The sequence below is a fragment of the Acipenser ruthenus genome, chromosome 21, assembly GCF_902713425.1.
Source record: "Acipenser ruthenus chromosome 21, fAciRut3.2 maternal haplotype, whole genome shotgun sequence".
Lineage (NCBI taxonomy): Eukaryota > Metazoa > Chordata > Actinopteri > Acipenseriformes > Acipenseridae > Acipenser > Acipenser ruthenus.
The window spans coordinates 27,405,766-27,425,371 of record NC_081209.1 but is presented as its reverse complement, the minus strand read 5'-3'; the positions used below and the strand labels follow the sequence as shown (position 1 = coordinate 27,425,371).

Sequence of the window (19,606 nt, the reverse complement as noted above, 5' to 3'; positions counted from 1 at the left end):
CCTCTCCACATCCTGAACTGGTTAGAAGAGAAGCTGTATTGAGACAGGGGATCACTACACCTCTCCACATCCTGAACTGGTTAGAAGAGAAGCTGTATTGAGACAGGGGATCACCACACCTCTCCACATCCTGAACTGGTTAGACGAGAAGCTGTATTGAGACAGGGGATCACTACACCTCTCCACATCCTGAACTGAAAGTGCCAAAGTGAAGGTAAAAATGGAATGTGATTTGTTTGTTTATTTAACCAGGAGATTTACCCATTGAGGCCGAGGCCTCATTTACAAGGGGTTCCTAGTTATGGTTTTTGCCAAACATGAAATCCTAGCCAAAAATCAGTTAGCCAGTATCCTTATACTGTGACCTGGCACACCACGATTCCCATGTCTGACAAACACAAACACAAACACAAACGATCCCTGTCTCATTATTACAATACAGATTTCATACTAGATGCCGGATCACACAAATACAGAAACACGATGCTCAAACATTATGCAGCGCACATGGATATGAGGCTCTGCTGATAAAACCGCTGAGCAGACCCTTAAGACAGCACACTTTAGAGAGTACACTATAGCAGGTTTGGTCTGGCTGTGATTGTAGGATTCGAGCCAATAAAAAAAAAGGACAATAAATACACATTTATAAGCCATTGTGACTCTCCCATGAAACACAGTCCTGGAATTTGATAGCGAACATCAAATGACTAGAACAGCAACGCTGCATCAAACAGCAGAGACGGGCAGATTTCCTGGGATTTGATAATGCTAATCCGAATTTGGCATTCAACCCAGATCTTTAGAATTGCACACAAACTGCAGTAGCGCTACTGAAATAAAACGAGGGACAGAAATAGAGAATGAGAAATGAGTTTCTGAGCTCTCCAAATATTTGATAGATTTTGGTTTTTCAAAGACATGCAATATAAATATTTTGCTACGGAACACAACATTCATTTGCAGGTTTAAAAACCATGAAGTAAAAAAAAAAAAAAAAAAAAAATGCAGATTTCTTTCACCACTCCAGTGAAGTTTAATGATATGAAGCGCCGCCTCTTCACCACTGCCCCCTCACCCTCTTGCCCCTTTAACTTGAATTGGAAATGTAAATAATGTATCAGGGAGTGGGTGTATGCTATCCTCTCTGCAGACTAGCTTTTCCCGGATTCTTTTTTGCAGGAATGGCTATGTGGGCGGATAAACACATTCACTGTGTAGTTTGCAGATTTTTTTTCCCCTCTCGTTTAAACTGCAAGCTTACTCTCACACACCCTTCTCATAATAAATAAAGCCTAACCACGGTTACACACATTACCTAGTAGATAATTAATCAGAGAAAAACAAACCTGTGCATTCCATGCAGTGTTTTGTTTTTTTTTTCAGATAAGGAAGCTCTTGCCAACTGAAATGCACTGTGGGGGGTCGTTACCCCCAGAGAACACCGTTTCAGGTGGATAATGATCTGCATGAGTAAGACTGAAATGTCCCACTCCAGGGTGCACCTTCAGTCCCCATCAAACTGTTTTTTACAGGTGCACAGCAAAAAGAAAGTCCTCATTGCCATATCTCTGTGAGCTTTTTATGATCAGCGAATAGGAACAATCATTTCCAGCTGATCGCATTACGAAGTGCATCTTTTGGAATTCAACTGGAATGTTAATTCAAGTTCTGCATTCCAGATACCCCCTTCTGAATGTTTAACCTGGATTTCTGACACTTGCTTTTGTAGTTTTTGAACATGCTCTTCAGCCCACCCTTACATGCCTTGCTGTGAGCTTTGTTTGAGAGAGTTTGAGTTCTTTGTTTGTTAAAAGAGACTATGTTATTAAAACACTGCACACACATCACTGGCGGTGGCTACTGCACATTCAAAGTATCCAACAAAAGGCAAATGGTTAAAGACTATTTCTACCAACACTACCAGGTGTATTATTTAAAAAGTATCTACCTGTGTGTTTCTTTCATCTGGATTTCAGACTGTAAAACAAAACCTGGTGCATTGTGCTTGTCACTGTGGCTTCCAGGCACTATCTACATTCTCAGCAGCATCTTTTCTTATTGTTCTTTATGGAATCCAAAACAACACCATAACTCAAGCCTGACCTTTCAGATACCCACATACCTCGGACTAAATGAGTGCCAAGGGGATTGCATTACTCATCTCCAGGACCACATGAATACTGGGTATTCTAAATGATTAGCATCTAATGGTGTAGTTAGGATTCAGCTGAGGATCACTTTATATGCACAGCATATGTGTTTTTTTTTCTTTCTCAGGACTGTTGTTATAATGTATTTTGGGTGGCATCACAACCTAAACCTTTTTTTTCTTTTTTTAAAAAAGACCGCTAAACCTACCTCTATAAGTAAAGCCATTCTACCTGCTATGAAAGGTTATTCTGACAGTAAATTAATTCCAATCTCCTTTACAGTTTAGGTGTCTAAAGAATGCTGGGCTCTCTGAAAAAGCCACTGCTAGAATACCTCAGTTAAATATATGGCAGATAGGCTACATCCAGTTAGCATTAAAAAGAGAAAAAACATGGATTTGTGCAAAGATTTTAAAGCACATGCCAAGATTATTCTTAAAATTCCAATAAAAAAAAAAAAAAATGTATTACCCGCAATTGACTTTAAGAAGTGTCTATCGGTAGGTATTAAATAAATCCATTCACTGATGTGTTGATTTCAGAACTAGAAAAGCTGTCCTTCCCTCACCTTTACAACCAAGTACCAATCAGTAGCAACTTCCAAACTGAGAGTTTAAAAACCAATTGGAAGTGGATTTTCATCTCATCTGGGTCGCTGACAATTTTACGGCCGTACCGAGGCTGTAAACTGATAATGACAATATTAGAATATTATTTTCGTTGTCAGTTTACGGCCACGGAACAGCACTACCACGTTAACTGGAAGCTGATTGGTACTCGATTGTAAAGGTGAGGGAAGGACAGCTTTCCTTGTTTTTAAATCAACACAGTAATGAGTGGATTTAATACCTGCCAATAAATACTTCTTAAAGGCAATTACGAGTATCAGCACAGCCCTGAAATATACTCCAGAAAGGGTCTATTTTAATGATTTAAATGATGCCTATATAGAGATCCAGCACCACTTAGAACAATCAAATGAATAGACCTCATGAACTGTACTGTGTTTCCATTTTATTATGATTCCTTCCCCCAGTGACATCCAAGGTTTCACTAGGCATAAATCTGCTTGGATACATTCCATTATCCATCTTGGCACTCGCTACAAACTTAATTAGCATTTGTTAGGTATGCTAATGGAGGATCCAGCAACAGAGCTTGAGTCAAATGACCTCAACACTGTTATCAAGCACACGTGTACGCTCTGTATGATCTGATTGACACCTACTGTTCCGTGGTAGCGCTGCTCTTTAATCGTTTGGTCTTTTAAGATTTTTTTTTTTCTTTTTGAAAATTATCTTTTGGTTTTTGAAGCTACAGTAGAAATCTTGAAGCTAGTAGACAACCCCACCCCAACAATGACTTTTTCCAAACCAGCTGACCAGCATGCAACTGTCACTTCTGACATATACGGCAGCTGTCACACAGGCTTACAGTTATGAAGGCCGGGGGGAGTGGTAAAAACTGTAGATGAGTTCTTATTGAATATAACGCAACAGTGAAGAGCTTCTGTAACTAATAGAACTGGAATCATGTATATTTGTATCTGCAGTCCCTACCTTAAAACAGAAAACAACATCACTGCACAGGCACTGAAACATAATGGCCATGACCTGCTTCTGTTCAACTGATTTCATTGAGCATTAATAGTTCCTGTCTATACCGGAGTACTAGTTTGGCTCCTTCTATGAGAAAGGTGAAATTAAAGGTCTATTTCTGAAGGCTATCAAGACCTGCTGTACTTCTGTTTTAACGCAATAGAAGCACAGTTTATACCTTACTCAGTAACTTGACTCCTACCTACCTCAAAGGTCTCCCACACTCTATTGATGACACTTAGTTTAACTGTTGGACAACAGAGTTTGTGAGACACAGAGCAGGTCAGCAGACATTCATACTTTACAAAAAAAATATTCTGGCCGTTCTAAAATGTGCTTCACATGGGCAGTGGTGTGAGGGAAATACTTATGTCATAATGATCGAAACACCATCATGATCACTTAAATCTATATTTATCCCACTAGTTTTTTGTTTTTTTTTAATCACATTATCGGAATCCTTAAATACAATAATGTTGAAAAGAGGTCCAAGTCAGAAGAGATTTATTAGATTGATCTACAGTACTGAAAGCAAATCTGACATCTGCTGCCATTGCTTTACCCTTTCTATCTGTATTGATGGCCCGCTAACAACCGATTTATTCAGACAAGCCGCAAATCAAAGTAAATTTCAAAAGCAGCCTCCCATTGTTCCTTTACATTATACAATAAAGCCTTCAACAGCTGTCATTGTGTCTGACCTTCCAGTTTCTGCAAGACAAGGGTTAAACATGTGCCCAGCCTAACCTGTCTAGATAATAATCACTGCAAGTCAGCCAAGCATCTGGTCATACCTGTTCCTAAGCAGGATCCGAATGAATGCTGACAGGACCTGCTCTAAAATGCAATGCTAGAATGTAGTCATTATTCTTAAAGGCGGGTCATTCGTTCTTCCTCATATTTTACCAGCATCTTTACTGTACATTCCAGGTTTGTCTTGCACATGTGCAAAACATTTCCTCACCGAGAAAGGCAGCAGCAGCACTTCTTGTTCCCCTGTTGTGTGGCAGAGTTCAAGGAGACTTTCTGGATGGGAGAGCAGTATGTTTAAAAAGCTAAGGGGATGTGACACTGCTTTATCACACACCTCAATGACTGTGCCACCCTACGTGAATGAACAGAGAGCATTTAAGTTCCACTCTGCTCAGTAAGCTGTACACAAATCTAGGGCACAAGATGCATACATTAGCAAATATTTATGAAGTGTGCAGATCCACACACAATTAAAGCTAAACTCACCCTCAACGAAAAGGAATTGTACTAATGAGCACTGTGGCAATGAGAATGGTATAGCCGTTCACTGTTGAATGCTGCAGCTGAACCAGGCACTACCCTTCCATATGGCAGGCTGCATTCAAGGAATTGTGATGGCGATTCTGATTCTCAGACTGTGCATTGAAGACAGTGACCCAGAACACAAACTCGACATAACGGGCATTCATTGTTTGGTTCAGGCCAAAGGTCAGGGATATATAGGCTATGGTGTAGCTGCTGCATACAGTCAAATATTTCTAGCTGACACAACTTTGTTTTCTTCTGTACTTCCTGTCAGTATATTACCAGAATTCTTGGTACAATTAGCAATCAAATTGGAGACCAGTGACCAAAATCAGGGAAGTGATAATAATTGGTAGAACTTAAATACATTCATAATTAAAATGACTAATTAAATAGTATTCATTAATTAATATTTCAAGATCGACATAGATAGAAAATGGCAGATTAATGACAATGCGAGAGGTATTTAAAACAGCATGTTACATTTCCCAAAACTGTCATATAAATGTACTGCAGTTAATTAAATTGTTACACATCCCAAATTGATACATGTTGATACTTGGTAAAGCAACAGTACTTGTCAGCTGGGATCAGAACTGTCTTTCATGAAGGGTTAAACTGGGTCTTTTTAACACCTCTTAAGGACCAGCTAATGGGTTTTCTTTTGCTTAGCTTTTTGAACAAACTGTATCCAAGTTTCGCTGAGGAACAGAATAACATTTTAAAAAGCATTCTCTAGCAGTGATGCAGTAATTGTGATCAGCGCCTGCTTTTTAAACTGTAATAAAATATATTTAAGGAATTAAAGTGGAACACTACAATACAAAAGACAACTTATAGTCCGGTTTACATTTAGAAATCACGTTTGATAAAAGTGAACAAAAAAATTCCCCAAACCTGCTGTTTAAATGCAAGAAAAATCAGTCTGGGGGTGAGCAGGCTGCTTCTCAGCAGTGTTGTATTTTCAGGTACCCCCATGATGCTGTATCGTTAAAATCAATATAATCAGGCCATTTAAATTCCAACATAAACTCACGTCTGCACCCTCAAACCTCTGGTTTGGATCATGTGTTTTACGTGAACTTTGTTAACATTCACCACCCCTGTTAGAGGTTACTGTGCAGTAGGGATGGGGAGGGTTGCCATCTCTCCCTTTTTTGTTCTGTGGATCGTCCCGGTTTTGAGGAAGGAGTCCCGGGAATTCAAGATGCCTTCCCAGGACACTAAATGCCAGGACCATACATTGAGCTCAAGTTATTGAAACCAGGATACAATATTACTGCAATAGAGACACAATATGAATTGGTTACTATGGTAGTAATATTATTAATGTTTCCTATGGGATGAAAATATCATTTCTAAATGAGAGTTTACTCTTATAATAACCCCCTCCCCCTTCTGTTCAGAGATCTGCTTTTTCTGTGGCAACCGAGCAGTATTGTGTGTTGTATTCATAACAGTAGAACACACACACATAACATCAAGAACGAGGACATGATGAAGGCTGGGTTTTTTTTTTGTTTTGTTTTGTTTTTTAAACCGAGCTCTGAAGTCCTCGTTCATAAAACACAACTTCCTGAATGACAATTGTATTGCTACAGCCAGGCTTTCTTCATGAGTGAAACACGGTGTCCTTCTAATTCCATTACCTCCGATTGTATTTCAATATTCCATATCTATCTCATTCAAATAAAATCCATATCGTTTAATTGATATTGCCTGCACTAACCAATTACATGGCTAATGGGCCAGAAAATGTTACCACTTTATAGGCTCAGCTTTTTAAGTCATGAAATGGACATTTTCGTACGCGCTGTGTTTTTGTAAATTGCTTTTGTAAATCATGGATTCAAAAGAACTTGTTTTGAAAACAGCCTGTCACCATAAAAGATAAAATGGTCCACAGTTCAAAGTGAAGGAATATATTTATGTATTAAGGTTTGCTTTATTACACATTATCTAATATATATATATATATATATATATATATATATATATATATATATATATATATATATATATATATATATACTGTTTACCAAAAGGAGCAAAATCTAAAAGAAAAGGCTAATGTAGGTATGCAAACATGTGAATGATTTTGTTATCAATTATTCACATTTTTGTGTACCTACATTACCTTTTCCTTTATATATATATATATATATATATATATATATATATATATATATAAAGTGAAGGTATTGACAGAGGAAGCTAATGCCAGCTGGCTGTGCGCCCCACCATCTGGCCCTGAGATTTGCGAAGGCGATCGGCCCGCCTCATTCATTTATCAATCTTTAAGCATGAATATTTTCTCACAACCCCTGTAGTCTTTCATTCTTCATCATGACTGGAAACAGAAACAAAATGCATGCTGCTCACTGCTGCAACTGCAAGGTGCAACGCCTGTTACACCACGTGTGCTAGACTGCAATATGGGTACTGCTTCCTCTCAGAGTAAATTAAGCGACATTGAACCCTTCTCTCCTTAAGGCATCAAACTCACTTGCTTTAAGATAGTGTCCGGAAGCCTTTGCTGTCTGTGGCCTTTGTTTAAGTCCCTCTTGATTCTGTACTGTATGAACTGGTCACAGTACAGCTCTGCTCTGAGTAACACTGTTCTGTGGCTTATTGTGAACCGCTTACACATCATTTTATCATGAGGGTGTTTTGATAAAATTCCACGCAAAGATAAAACAGATTGCATTAACAACAATTCTGCTTAACAGGATCAAAGCTATTTATAGTGGGTTATGCAGAGAGAGACCGAACCATAAAACTGGCTATATATAGCTTTATGTGGCATACAATTAGGCTACTTACTGTATGATGAAGAAGAACACACAGTATTACAACTTTTAAGCACGTATTGGTAAGTTTTTTAACCTTGCAATTTAACTTAAGAGTTTACCACTGTATTTTCGCTTGGTATTTCTGCAGTTTCCTCATGCTTTCCCCATGGTTAAACTCTGCATTTACTATAGTTTACACAGGTTTGCCATGTTTATTCATTTGCTTGACCATACTTCGCTATTCTTTACATTGCTTACCTATGCTTTACCATGTTTTCACTGTGCTTTATTACACTTTACTATACTTTAACTATGGGAAACTTTCATAAGGGTAACCACGAGTCAAAGTATTATTGCAGTAAATCCTTACAGTAGGCCTATATAACTGTCTGCAAATTATTGCAAAGCCACTATTCACAATTAAGAATGAGACTTCAGCATTATATATGAAAAAAAAAGTATTCTGTGCTACGCACAGTTTAAGACGCATTGTTTGAATTATGTAACACTGAGAAACGTGTAGCCCTTTCAAATGATCTGTATCTGTTTGAAGGACGTTCATACACTGAATACCTAAATTGTGGAGAAAATCAAATCTGGTCTTGATTCCTGAAGTAAAAACGTCTAGAATTTCAACATACCTTCACATGAGCGTTCTCATGACCGCTGTTCCCTGTAATCCACACACTTCAACTGGAAAGAGCACATGACATGCACCTTTCAGCAATATGAATTTAAACTGAAAACCCTACCCAGCATTTGAGACTCCTAAAGTCATCCAAGCGACTGAGCCACATGGAGCAGACGTAGACCAAAGCAAGTAAGATTCAGATCAATGTAAGCATTCACAACACTCAATCTTCTAAAAGCAGTAACAGTACGTGTACAGAAAGAGCTTTAAGTGACTCAGTTTACAAAAAGCTGTGCAATCAATTTTATCACAGCTCATAATAACAATAATGTAGCTGTCCACCTATGTATGTACTTCAATATAGCCCGAGACATATCAAAATGATGCATTGCACACAAACCTTGTAGTTTTGTTTTATTATCCCCATAAACGATTCATTTACCATGCCAGGTTAATAGCACCAAAGATATTCTTAAAACCCCAGTTAAAATGCCAGTTCTGAAAAACAGCCACAGTAGTGTGCCTTTACTATGCAATCTACATGAAACCTATGAAACTGGTGTTATGCCCCGTTTGTCATTCTATACACGTCTATTACTGTACCTGTACAGTGTGTGCAACACACACACACACGCCGGTTCCACAGCAGAGAAACAGCGGTCACTAGTGCATTAGAGAAGTTTACAGTCCTGACAGCGATTCGGTTTGAAACTGAATACCTTTAATTGAATTAGCAGCGGTTACACGTTTTTTGTTTTATAAATAATATTAGTTCTTACTGGTCAGTAATTTTACGTCAACGTAATTTTTAATTTTAAATGCTTATTCTAAATACACACTGTACGGCAGTTAAAAACATTATTTATACGTGCAAATTCCAAAATTATTGATCAAGACGAGAAACTCGGAAGCGCAATGACAGGCGCTATAGGGCGTCTTGTTACAGGGTGAATATAATCATAACAGCTTTAATAACCTCCCTGACTTACAGTAGCCATTTAAAATTACACGTATTGCGTGTTTTAAGAAGGGCGAGAATGTACAGTAGCCTGCGTAATGTAGGTTACTAATAAATACTGTACGCACAGACATTATGACATTCCCTCGAAAGTGGAATTTGACCTTGTTCTGCAAAGGTTGAAGTTTCTCATAAATAAAACGCACCGAAAGTGACTCGTTGATATTCACAACATTGTATGTTCAACAGTAAGAAGACGTTTATTTCAGATATCTCCAATTCACTTAAACAAAAAAAGTGCATTGCCGGTGACAAGCATGAAATAAGATACGACTAGTATCGAATGAATCGATAGACTGAACCCCCCCCCCCCCCCCCCCCCCCCCCCCCCCCCCTCTGTAAGTTTCAGAATATGGATTTTAACTTATTAAATGACCGGTCATGGATAAAATGTAGCCTGTGGTAATGTGCATTAGCTATCACAGTTGGAACTGAGAGCGCACTGCTATAACCCTTTAAAATAATGTTGTTTTTTAAAAAAAAATTGTTAACAGATATTAATAAAAGCATGTAAAGGTTATGTCAGTACAAACTGTCCAAACAACACCAGTTAGAAGTCCTAATGGAGCAAGCTTGTGTCCAATTTACTACTCACCCCATTTCCCGGACTTTTTGGACAAACCTCCAGTTTCCAATTTTATCCCAGAAACGAACTTTCTTCCCTTGTCCTCTTTAGACGGAGCTAAAGCAATTTGTAAACTTAACATGCAATCTTCTCCCTTTTGGTATAATTAGCTCTTCTTTTAGTCCATATCAGGCACCAGCTTCAAGTAGCCTAGCCAGCAATACTATAGCTAGGGCTGAAATATGAGAGAGTCTGACTCACTCGACTCTCACACAGGCACCGAGAAGCTTAATATCCCCCTTTATCAAGCCTCCCCGCATCTCTCCACAGACGCGCTTTCCCAAGCCATTTTGCAATATGTTGGATGAAGAAGACGAAAAAGTGCAGAAATGTTTTGGAGCGTTGCTAGAAACGTGCAAGCTTTTAATGAACAGTTGGTTTTATTTCTCTCTCGTTAGTTAGCCTCGTTCCCTGATGTGCGTATATTAGCAGCGAAGCTCTAACTGCAGCAGCGACACTGCGCGGATGACACCTGCTTTCCATAGAAACCTCCCACATACAGCAATACTCTTCGGAGTGACACGGGACATCTCCGAGGGCTGGAGCAGAGGCACTCGACACAGAGCTGTTATATAATAGATAATATAACATACGCTGTCAGCAATACCGTGTAAGGTACATACACACACACACACACACACACACACACACACACACACACACACCTCTACAGAATTACTGTTTTAAACACTGCGTTATTGTGCCCTGCTAAAGTACAAAGCCCTAATTTAGGATATAGCTTATGCTGCAAAAGATACCATTTAGTTTATAAAATAAAATAAACAAACAAAACTGCACACATTTATAAAAACGTTTTTTTTTTGTTTTGTTTTTTAGCTACAAACACTTTGTGTGTCTTTTTTTTGTATTGAATCCAAGCTTACTAAACTGAACAGTGAATACAGACCTACGTGGTACTGAATTTATATTCCCAGTTAATCAAATGCAACCCATGGCAGTGTTTCAATTGAAACACGTGTCCCCAAGCACACGAATTCTTTATGGTCATTCTCCCACATAATTCTTAAATTACTGCTTTTCATCTCACCAGAATGGCTGTATTGTTTAGACTTTAACACTGTCACAGACCTCTGCAGTAGTATGGTATTTTTCTTTGTTTTTTGCATGGAGTCTTGGTATGGAAGCTTAACATTTTATAGAGCAATAGTGATTGACAGATACATAGTTTTAAAAAGACTAATGTTATTTAATATTGAGAAACATTTCCCCAATTTCTCCCAACCTCGATTTCTGTGATTCCAAGATTGCTACTCTTGTGCTCCAAAGTTATCTGTTTGTGATATCAGAGGTTATGTATATTATTGTCAGGTCCGGCATCTGTTTGAAATCTACATTTCCCAAGTCACCAGTTTCTCAAACTCAATCAGTTTGCACGTAAAGTGACCTTGACTTGTGCAGCTGTCCAAGCTCATATTTTGACGGTCTTGTTTGCCCTTGTGGATTTTGCGAGAAATTCGACTGGTCATATTATAATGCGATTTTTAATTTAAAGTCACTACACGATTTTTTTTTTTTTTTTGTACATCAACTTTGACTAAGTTGGCGAAATTGACATCACAGCTGAAATATAATGCTGTTGAATAATTGAAACTATTCTGGTTCACATAAAAGAAAGAAAATGCCTTCAAAAGCAGATGAATACGGTAGGGTGCCAGGTATCAAAAGAGACATTCACTGCGTAGTGAATAAATAAACAGCAAAAGCAGCTTAGGAACGGACATTCCCCGGAACCTTGAGTTCATGCAGCACTAGAGGAAAACATACGCTGTAGCACTGCATTAAACGGCTGTTCTCATAACAAGCACAGAGCTGTATTTCATCTATAAAAAGGTCATTTTTTGACACTTTTTCAAGTAAGTAACAGAATCCAGAAATAGCGTAATAGGTGTTAAAAGTGGAGGGTTATTTAAATTGAGGAGTGTAAAAAAATTAACAGCCATTGCTTTGCAAGTTATTTTTTGTATGGCATCCTTGTTTTTTTTTTTTTATTTAAAGTGTGCACAATATTGTTTTTATTTACGAATTAAAAAAAAATACAATACAAAAATATGCTCGAAACGGCTGTGGTCATCTCGCTGCTAAGTCCCTATCCGGGTAAGGTTGACTTACAATAACAATAATATCGAAAGTTGCTCCACATGCTAAAATTGACGAAGGAGACGACTCGTAATGTTCAAACTCTTAAAATGTCCTGGTAGCCAATGCAATACACATTGGTACTCACCATTTGAGAAGGTTCGAGTACAGACTGTGGTACCGGACATTGTTCAGTTCACCCGCCCCCAACTGAATTAGCACAAACGCATGTGTCTAATCAAGTAAAGCAAGCAAGTAATAATGATTTGAGGTGTAATGATACAAGCCATGATAAGTTACGTAGGGTCGCGGTAACATGCATGTCGTGCTGTATGTAATGTTTCACATGTGTGCTGTGTAAATAATATTAAAGTCATCCTTCATGTTGGGCTATATATTGCAAGAAGGCAACCCTACACTTCCAACAATACAACTCTAATGATCATGTAATTATCGTCTGGCGCCTAGAATACTGTATCAATATTGTAACTTACTTACCTTGTGCTGCTATAATCATTCATGGATAAAAGATGAAGCGTTCCATCCATATAACTGGGGTGTTAGTTAGTGCTTTAGTCCGTTGTATTTTTTTTTGTACAGGTGTACCAAGTTGTTTGTATTACAGATTATAAATATTGCATTTGCTTTATAAACTACAGTATTGTTAATGAGTGGCTGATTTAATCCTGGTCTGCCAGCCTTTGCCTCACTCTGGCTTTGAGCATGCATCTGTATTAATAGACTGTGACAGATTTTGCTTTGGGCGGTGTGTACAGTCAGAGGGCTGACATGCAGCACTGTACACCAAGATTATTGTGTAAAATAACCAGTGCCTCTGTAAATTTTCCTTGTTTTGTACTGAACCTTATAAAACATATGCCTCAATATAGTGTGGAAACCTATACATTGACTCATGAAATGACAAGCCACCAAAGACTGACCAGTTGTGGCTGCTTAAGTATTCAAGGTGTATTGGAAAAAATAATATCCGTTCCTAAATTAACTGGCTGGTAAGAGCAGGTAACCACTTTCTATAGCTACAAAATATACACATGCCAGTAATGAGTCCTGTCCTATTGGCCTCATAGTTGCATTTTAAGAACTGTGGTCTAATTCTGTTTTCTACATTTGGAGCAAAATAAAGATACAGCATTTAACATATGATGTGGATGATATACAACGTGAATATGTCATGATATAATTTCTGAATTGCTCTCTACTTTCTGTCTGTAGTCTTTTATTTATATATATATACACACACACACACACACACACACACAAGTGAATACTCCTGAAGTTTAGGACCCCTAATGTGCAGAATCCCCAACTGTATCACCTGTCTTTTTTTAATTTCAGAATGTCTACCAGTTCAGATTCTCCAGTAAACTATGAAGATAAATTTCCCCATCCCTTTTCTGCTGAGGACAAGGAATACCAGGAATACCTCCAGCGTCCCACAGACCCTCCCCCTATTGCTGAAGAGTGGAGAGGCAGAGGAGGTGGCCACCAGAGGGGTAGAGATCACCGGTACTGATCTGTTGAATATGTTCCACAGCAGCTTGTAACTTCTAATAACCTTAAACTGCCCCCACCTCCTCCCCTTTAATGCAATGGAAATACAGTGTAAACTGTGCTTGATCTTGATACAGTTCAGATATAGGAGAGATGCAGTCAGTAAATATACCTCCAGCTCTTACTGGCTTTACAATTGAAATTGCTGTAAAATGTAAGGCACTGTGTATTTCACAGATTGTTTTTCTTGCAGGTCACATGACTACAGGCCATACAGAGGGAGAGACGGTGGGAGGAACTGGTCTAACGATAACCGATACAACCAGCAGTGGCAGGACAGGGGTTGGGGTCACAATCGTCAACACTATCAGCAACAAGGACAGTCTAGTTCTTATGGACACCAAGGATATAGTTCATACAATCAAAGACCTTCCAGCAACCGTTATTAAAGACGCTTTGCATCTGCCACATTACATGCTGTCATACATCCTAGATAGTTTTTCTTCTTTTGTGTTAAGTGAAAATGGTTGCAAGGAGGTTCTTTTTTCTGTCTGTGCTTAATGCAGAGATTTAGCTTATTTTTGACTGAAGGCTATGTTTGAACCTTTTAAGTTTTTGCAGTATTGTTACAGTAGGGATACATTTGGCTTCATAGAGGAGCTGTAGTGGGAGGACAAGGTTGCCTGACTAGATGTTTTGCTAAAAGGGTGGAGTGGGGAGGAGTCAGGTCAGAAAGCTGTATTTTCAGTTACTGGTTTGTTTTTTTTTGGTCAGGTTTTTCAATACTAAGCCTTTGGTTCAAGTTCTGCAACCTTAATTAGTTTGTTCTGCAGCAACAAAGTGAACCTCTTCTTGTTGTCTTCCTAGCTAAAAGTATGATTTGCATAATTGTAATACCAATCCCCCCCCTGTAGATTGATATCCATAAGTAATGAACTTTGGAATATATTTTCCAAAAGGTTTTCCTCCATTCTTTTGAAAAGAGAAAAAATCAAGTTAGTGTTACAAAATGAAACGCAAAACACTGAGAATGCTTAAGGGAACTTGAAACCTACTAGTTGTTTTGTGTTTAGTTTTGTAAAATTAACAGGTGTTTTACCTGTTCAAAACAAGCAAAAAAAAGTTTATTAAACTCTTTGAAAATATGGCCTATTGTGTATTGAAAATGTACAAAATGGGAAATGTTTCATTAAGTTGTGGACAAGTGTGTTTGTAAATTGTTTTGTTTGTCTTCAGGATGAAATATTGAATTATATGCTGTTCACATTGTATAGAATTATGTGATGTGTTAAAAAGAAGGCCTATTAAAATGCATTTAACTTGTATATGTATACATGGAGACACTGTCAGGAATGGCAATTTAATGAAACATTAAATCTTTGAAAAATGACTGGCTGTAGAATTATGTTAAAAATACAAATTGAAAAATATTACGTCACTTAAGAAATTGGTTTACATTTAAATTCTAGCATTCATGTAAAATAAGTAAATGAATACCCTTGCCTAGTACGGTGCTAAACAAACAGTGGCCTATCATGATGTTATCATACATATATAAATGCCATAGTTCATATTGTCATCTGGTTGAAATCTATGGGAATGTCCAGCACTAATTGTAGGCAAAAAATTCTGCGAATATTCTGATTTTAAGAGGGAGTATTCCATTACTGAATACCTTTCTTAGGAAAGACAGTCGTACACATTCTGGACGCCTGGCTTGCATTTTTCCAAAGCACTACGTTTTCAACCTCCGCAGATTTTTGGAAATGGCGTTTCATTAAACAGGTCCTCCCTTGAGCATGAAATAAGTGAAGTGCCCCATCGCAGCCTACACACAGGTATAAGTAATTACTTTCTCTACTTGGTTTGGCAGCCACTGTCAGAGCCAGCACTGTGCTGGAGTGGCCCACAGTAACTTGTCTCATAGAACAACATTGGTGGAATGAGAAGTTAAACTGACAACTTCTGCCTGGAAAATTGAGCCCTTCACTGTGCCCAATAAGAGTGTGTCTCCTATGACTGCAGCCTGGATCACCCCTCCTTATGATACGGCCACCTGTAGAGAACAAGTACAAAACTACAGTATATGGTATTAGCAGAGCTTTAAATTGTGTAATTTGTGGATAAAAACATTCTGAAGCAAAATGCCAAAAAATGGAGAAACGTCTCTTGAAATGTATACTTTATTTAACCAAGTTTCGTTTCCAACATTGTGCCATTAGCCTGTGTGGTAAATATTCATGAATAAAGAACTGTGGGTCAGATTTTCCTATTCCCTGGCGTGGAATTAACAAGCTTGTTTTACTTTAGTAAAATTATCTGAGAAACATCCTTGGTCTTAAGAACATTCTAACTTCCTCTGTTGATTAATCTGAACATACAATTGATAAATATGGGACCACGTCATGTTTATCGTATATGTTTCTGTAAGTGTATTTGACCATAAAAAGCCACCAGCATCTGCTAACAAAAGTTGCCTTCAAAAGACCACAGCATTCAAACTTCTTACCCGAGTGCAACACTAAAACGTTCTCGTCTCCGGCAGTAGTGATGAGCATGTTTTTATGGAGGGAGACAGAGAGAATTGTAGCCTTAAGCATGTTTGATTAAATGAGAAATGGTGTTACAACACTCTGGCCAAACATAGACCGTTCCATTTGAATCGCCTAAAATAAATTAAAAAAAAACAAAGCATTTATTAAAAGTATTTTTGTGTTGTTTTGAAACCTTCATATTTTCTGAAAACAATGTGGATTTATATACCTGTGCATAATCTTACTAACCTGTAATGAGATCCCCCCTGCTGTTATAGCTCAAGCAAGTAATATATGTAGGTCTTAACTGTCTCTGATAGTCTGCTTTCTGATTCTGTACAATCCTCCCAGTCTCTTTCAATTCTCCACCATACCAGATATTCTTCTCCGGCGGTTACCAAACAGTTTTGGTTGTTCACCCCCAAATCGTACATTGGTAATCTTTTTTCACATTTGACTACCATACTAACTGTAGTTGTCACAGCTACCAAAAGGTTATGAGCGTAAGAAAAGCCTCCACAGACAGCTGAGGTAGTAAAGGCATTCACTCCAATCACATGCAAGGCCCTTAAGGTTCGCGAGTGCCAGAATCTGATGTGTGCCTGTCCCATGATCACCTCTTTTGCTTTGCCCTGTTGCAAAGGATCATCAGGATGCACAGCGAGGATAGGAGGAAAAGAAAGCAAAAGCTTAGATGAGATGCACATCTTCAAAGCATAGTTAGTCAACTGGTGCTTGGATTAATATACAGTCATGTCCATTTAGGACAATCACTGATTTATTGTGATCCTCCACATAGCATTCCTCTCATCTATCATTCCTCTCATCTTCCAAGGCACTTGCCTGCTGACTGACATTTAAATGTGAATGACTGAGGTGTCACATGGACTCACAGCTGAAACAAGCGTTGCAACTTTCTGCAGCGGTATTATATTGAGACATTTGTTCATCTAAGCACACCCTATCTGCAGATCAACATCCCTGGTGTTATCACAGCAGTTTTACAACACACAAAGTCAACCTCATAGGAATATGAAGGTCTTTGAGAAGCTAGCAAAATAACAACTTGTGATCTTAGCTGTATGTTCACAGTAATGTTTCTGGGTCCTTTGTGCAGTGTTGTAAACGACGCCTATGCAGCTAATAAAGTACACCAGCTCACCAGCCTTGGTGGGAAAGCTATTATTACGATAATCAATTCCACTGTAACCGTATGTGCAGAGAGAGATAGAGCAGCATTAGGATAGTTCAGGGCTGCAACACTATTTTTCTGTGGCTAAATACTATATACTGGAAGATTACTGTGAATCCAGTTTGCACATGCAGTGTTTTTGTTTGCATTTTTCAGTAGGCAGGAGGATATTCTTATACAATTAAGAATGCATTAACTATGCATGTAATCATATATATATATATATATATATATATATATATATATATATATATATATATATATTATACAATATATTATACAAAATACAGGCACATGTATATTTCCATTTCAATGTTCACTGTGGCAGAATAAAATAATAAGGAATAGATCTAGCGTCTGGATTTAATGTGGGTGAGTTCTGCTGTGTGGGTGAAAAGAGACAAGGAAAATAAAATAACTGCACTAATGCTTGCATTAAAAAAAAAACATTTAAAAGTAGGTGATCTCCAAACTCTCAAAGCAGTCATGCATTTGTCGGGTGCAGAATATTAACAGTCCAGCTGCAGTTTCGAATGTGGGGGTGCTTTGGGCCAGGGCCCTGGGTGCTGGAACTGCTCCAGGATGTAATAGGTTAACGCTTCCACTGCCTCTACTCCAGAGTAATCAACAGTGAAGAACGAGAAGGGAGTGCGGTATTCAGTGACGCTCACGCTCAGCATGCCTACTGCAGTGGCTACAATTATCAATTTAAATGAAATGAACTTTCTTAACAGTGTGCTCAAGGAAACGCAGACAGATTTATACTGATCGCGAACGTTAGCCAGAGCAGCAGCAGAACGTTATAACAACAACAGGCCCCTCTCCATGCTTCTCTCTGCTCCACTGCCACCACAAGAATGCAAAATTAACAAAGGCAATATTTGAAATCCATCTTAAACTGAAAAGCACCGTTTTAAAGCTACTGGGTTTAGTGGTTTTGTTATTCAAGAAACCATATCTGGTAATGGCTGACAAGAGATTGCTCATTTCCATTTCAAATACAGTCCCGCCTGCACTAGCACTTTGGAATAGACGGTTTTATTCTATAATTTCCACTGTAAGGTTCTTTTATGTCTGGTTTAAATCTACATACTATAGTTGCCTTTTCTATGTAGGCCATATACTGAGGAATACATACAATTCAAACCAGAACTGAATAAAAGTATGGTTTTCAATGATGTCTTTTTTTTCTTATATATATGAAATCCCTGAATGATTGGGTGTGTTGGATGGATATTTGTTTCTCTGAAAGCTTACGACTCTTGTACAATACTTTATTTAGAAATGTGTATGCGCCCTCACAATGGCAGATTCTTTCAACAAACAATCCCCCAAAACACTGAACACACCCATCCACTGGCTATTAACAGACCTATGAGCATAATCATTTGAGAGTGTAAGGCAAACGCTCCTCTAGTTTTTACCGACAGCATTTGGATGTTGTAGCTAGCTATCACCTGCCCCGTTAATGACCTTACAGGCAATGGTATCCTGGTAAACATGTTTGAAATAAAAGACTAAATCAATACAATTGAACATGACTTCCAGGGCTAGTGTGTAATCGTGAATATCTTGAGCTGTTCTCAGTGCTCAAGAAACATAGCTTCAGATCAACGAACAATCTACAAACTACAAACAGATGACATGGCATTTCTTCTGCTCTTTCAAAACCTGTGCAGCAGCAACCAACCCGCAGCACTGTCAGGTGTTTTAACAACAGCAGTACAGTGCATGTGACCTTTGCGTTATTAACCTTTGTATTTGAAGCTGGTATATACTGAATCTACGTCGTAGCTGAATAAATTACAATTTGAACAAAGCCGGACGGTTCTATAGTCTTCCAAATGGCAGTTTTTAAAAACGTGGGGGGTGGGGGAAATTAGTGACTTTGAGTCCGAATCCTTAATGTCAAGCCCAGTCATCTGTCACTGTCCATGTTGCTTTTGATTCAGTATACAGTAACATGACAGGGCTGCAGACTTCCACTTGCGGCTCAATCTCTCTCGCTAAGCTAGGGTAGTAAAACCTAAAGCTCATTTCACTTCTGACCTCGTGCCCACAGCCCTGAAGCAGAGGATGACCTATATCTGATGATGTCACACAATGGGCTCACCAGACTGGCTAAGCTGCAAGCATGATTCTGCATTTTGAATGAAAAATAAATAAATAAACCTTT

At 38.3% G+C, this 19,606-nt stretch overlaps 1 protein-coding gene and 1 long non-coding RNA gene across 2 annotated transcripts in view; one reads left to right on the top strand and one right to left on the bottom strand.

The window, feature by feature from the left end:
- The window catches only part of LOC117427619 (homer protein homolog 2-like), a 31,738-nt gene extending 21,135 nt beyond the window's left edge, over window positions 1–10,603 (bottom strand). The window contains exon 1 of the mRNA XM_034901432.2: window positions 10,066–10,603. Coding sequence (XP_034757323.1) covers window positions 10,066–10,070 — 5 coding nt within the window. The 5' untranslated portion in view covers window positions 10,071–10,603. The remainder of the gene's footprint in view (window positions 1–10,065) is intronic.
- A 1,220-nt stretch (window positions 10,604–11,823) lies between these two features.
- Window positions 11,824–15,094, top strand: LOC117429699 (uncharacterized). Its single transcript, XR_004660625.2, has 3 exons — window positions 11,824–11,969; window positions 13,549–13,719; window positions 13,958–15,094. It is a non-coding gene; the product is annotated as an uncharacterized LOC117429699 (long non-coding RNA).
- Window positions 15,095–19,606: the final 4,512 nt, after the last annotated feature.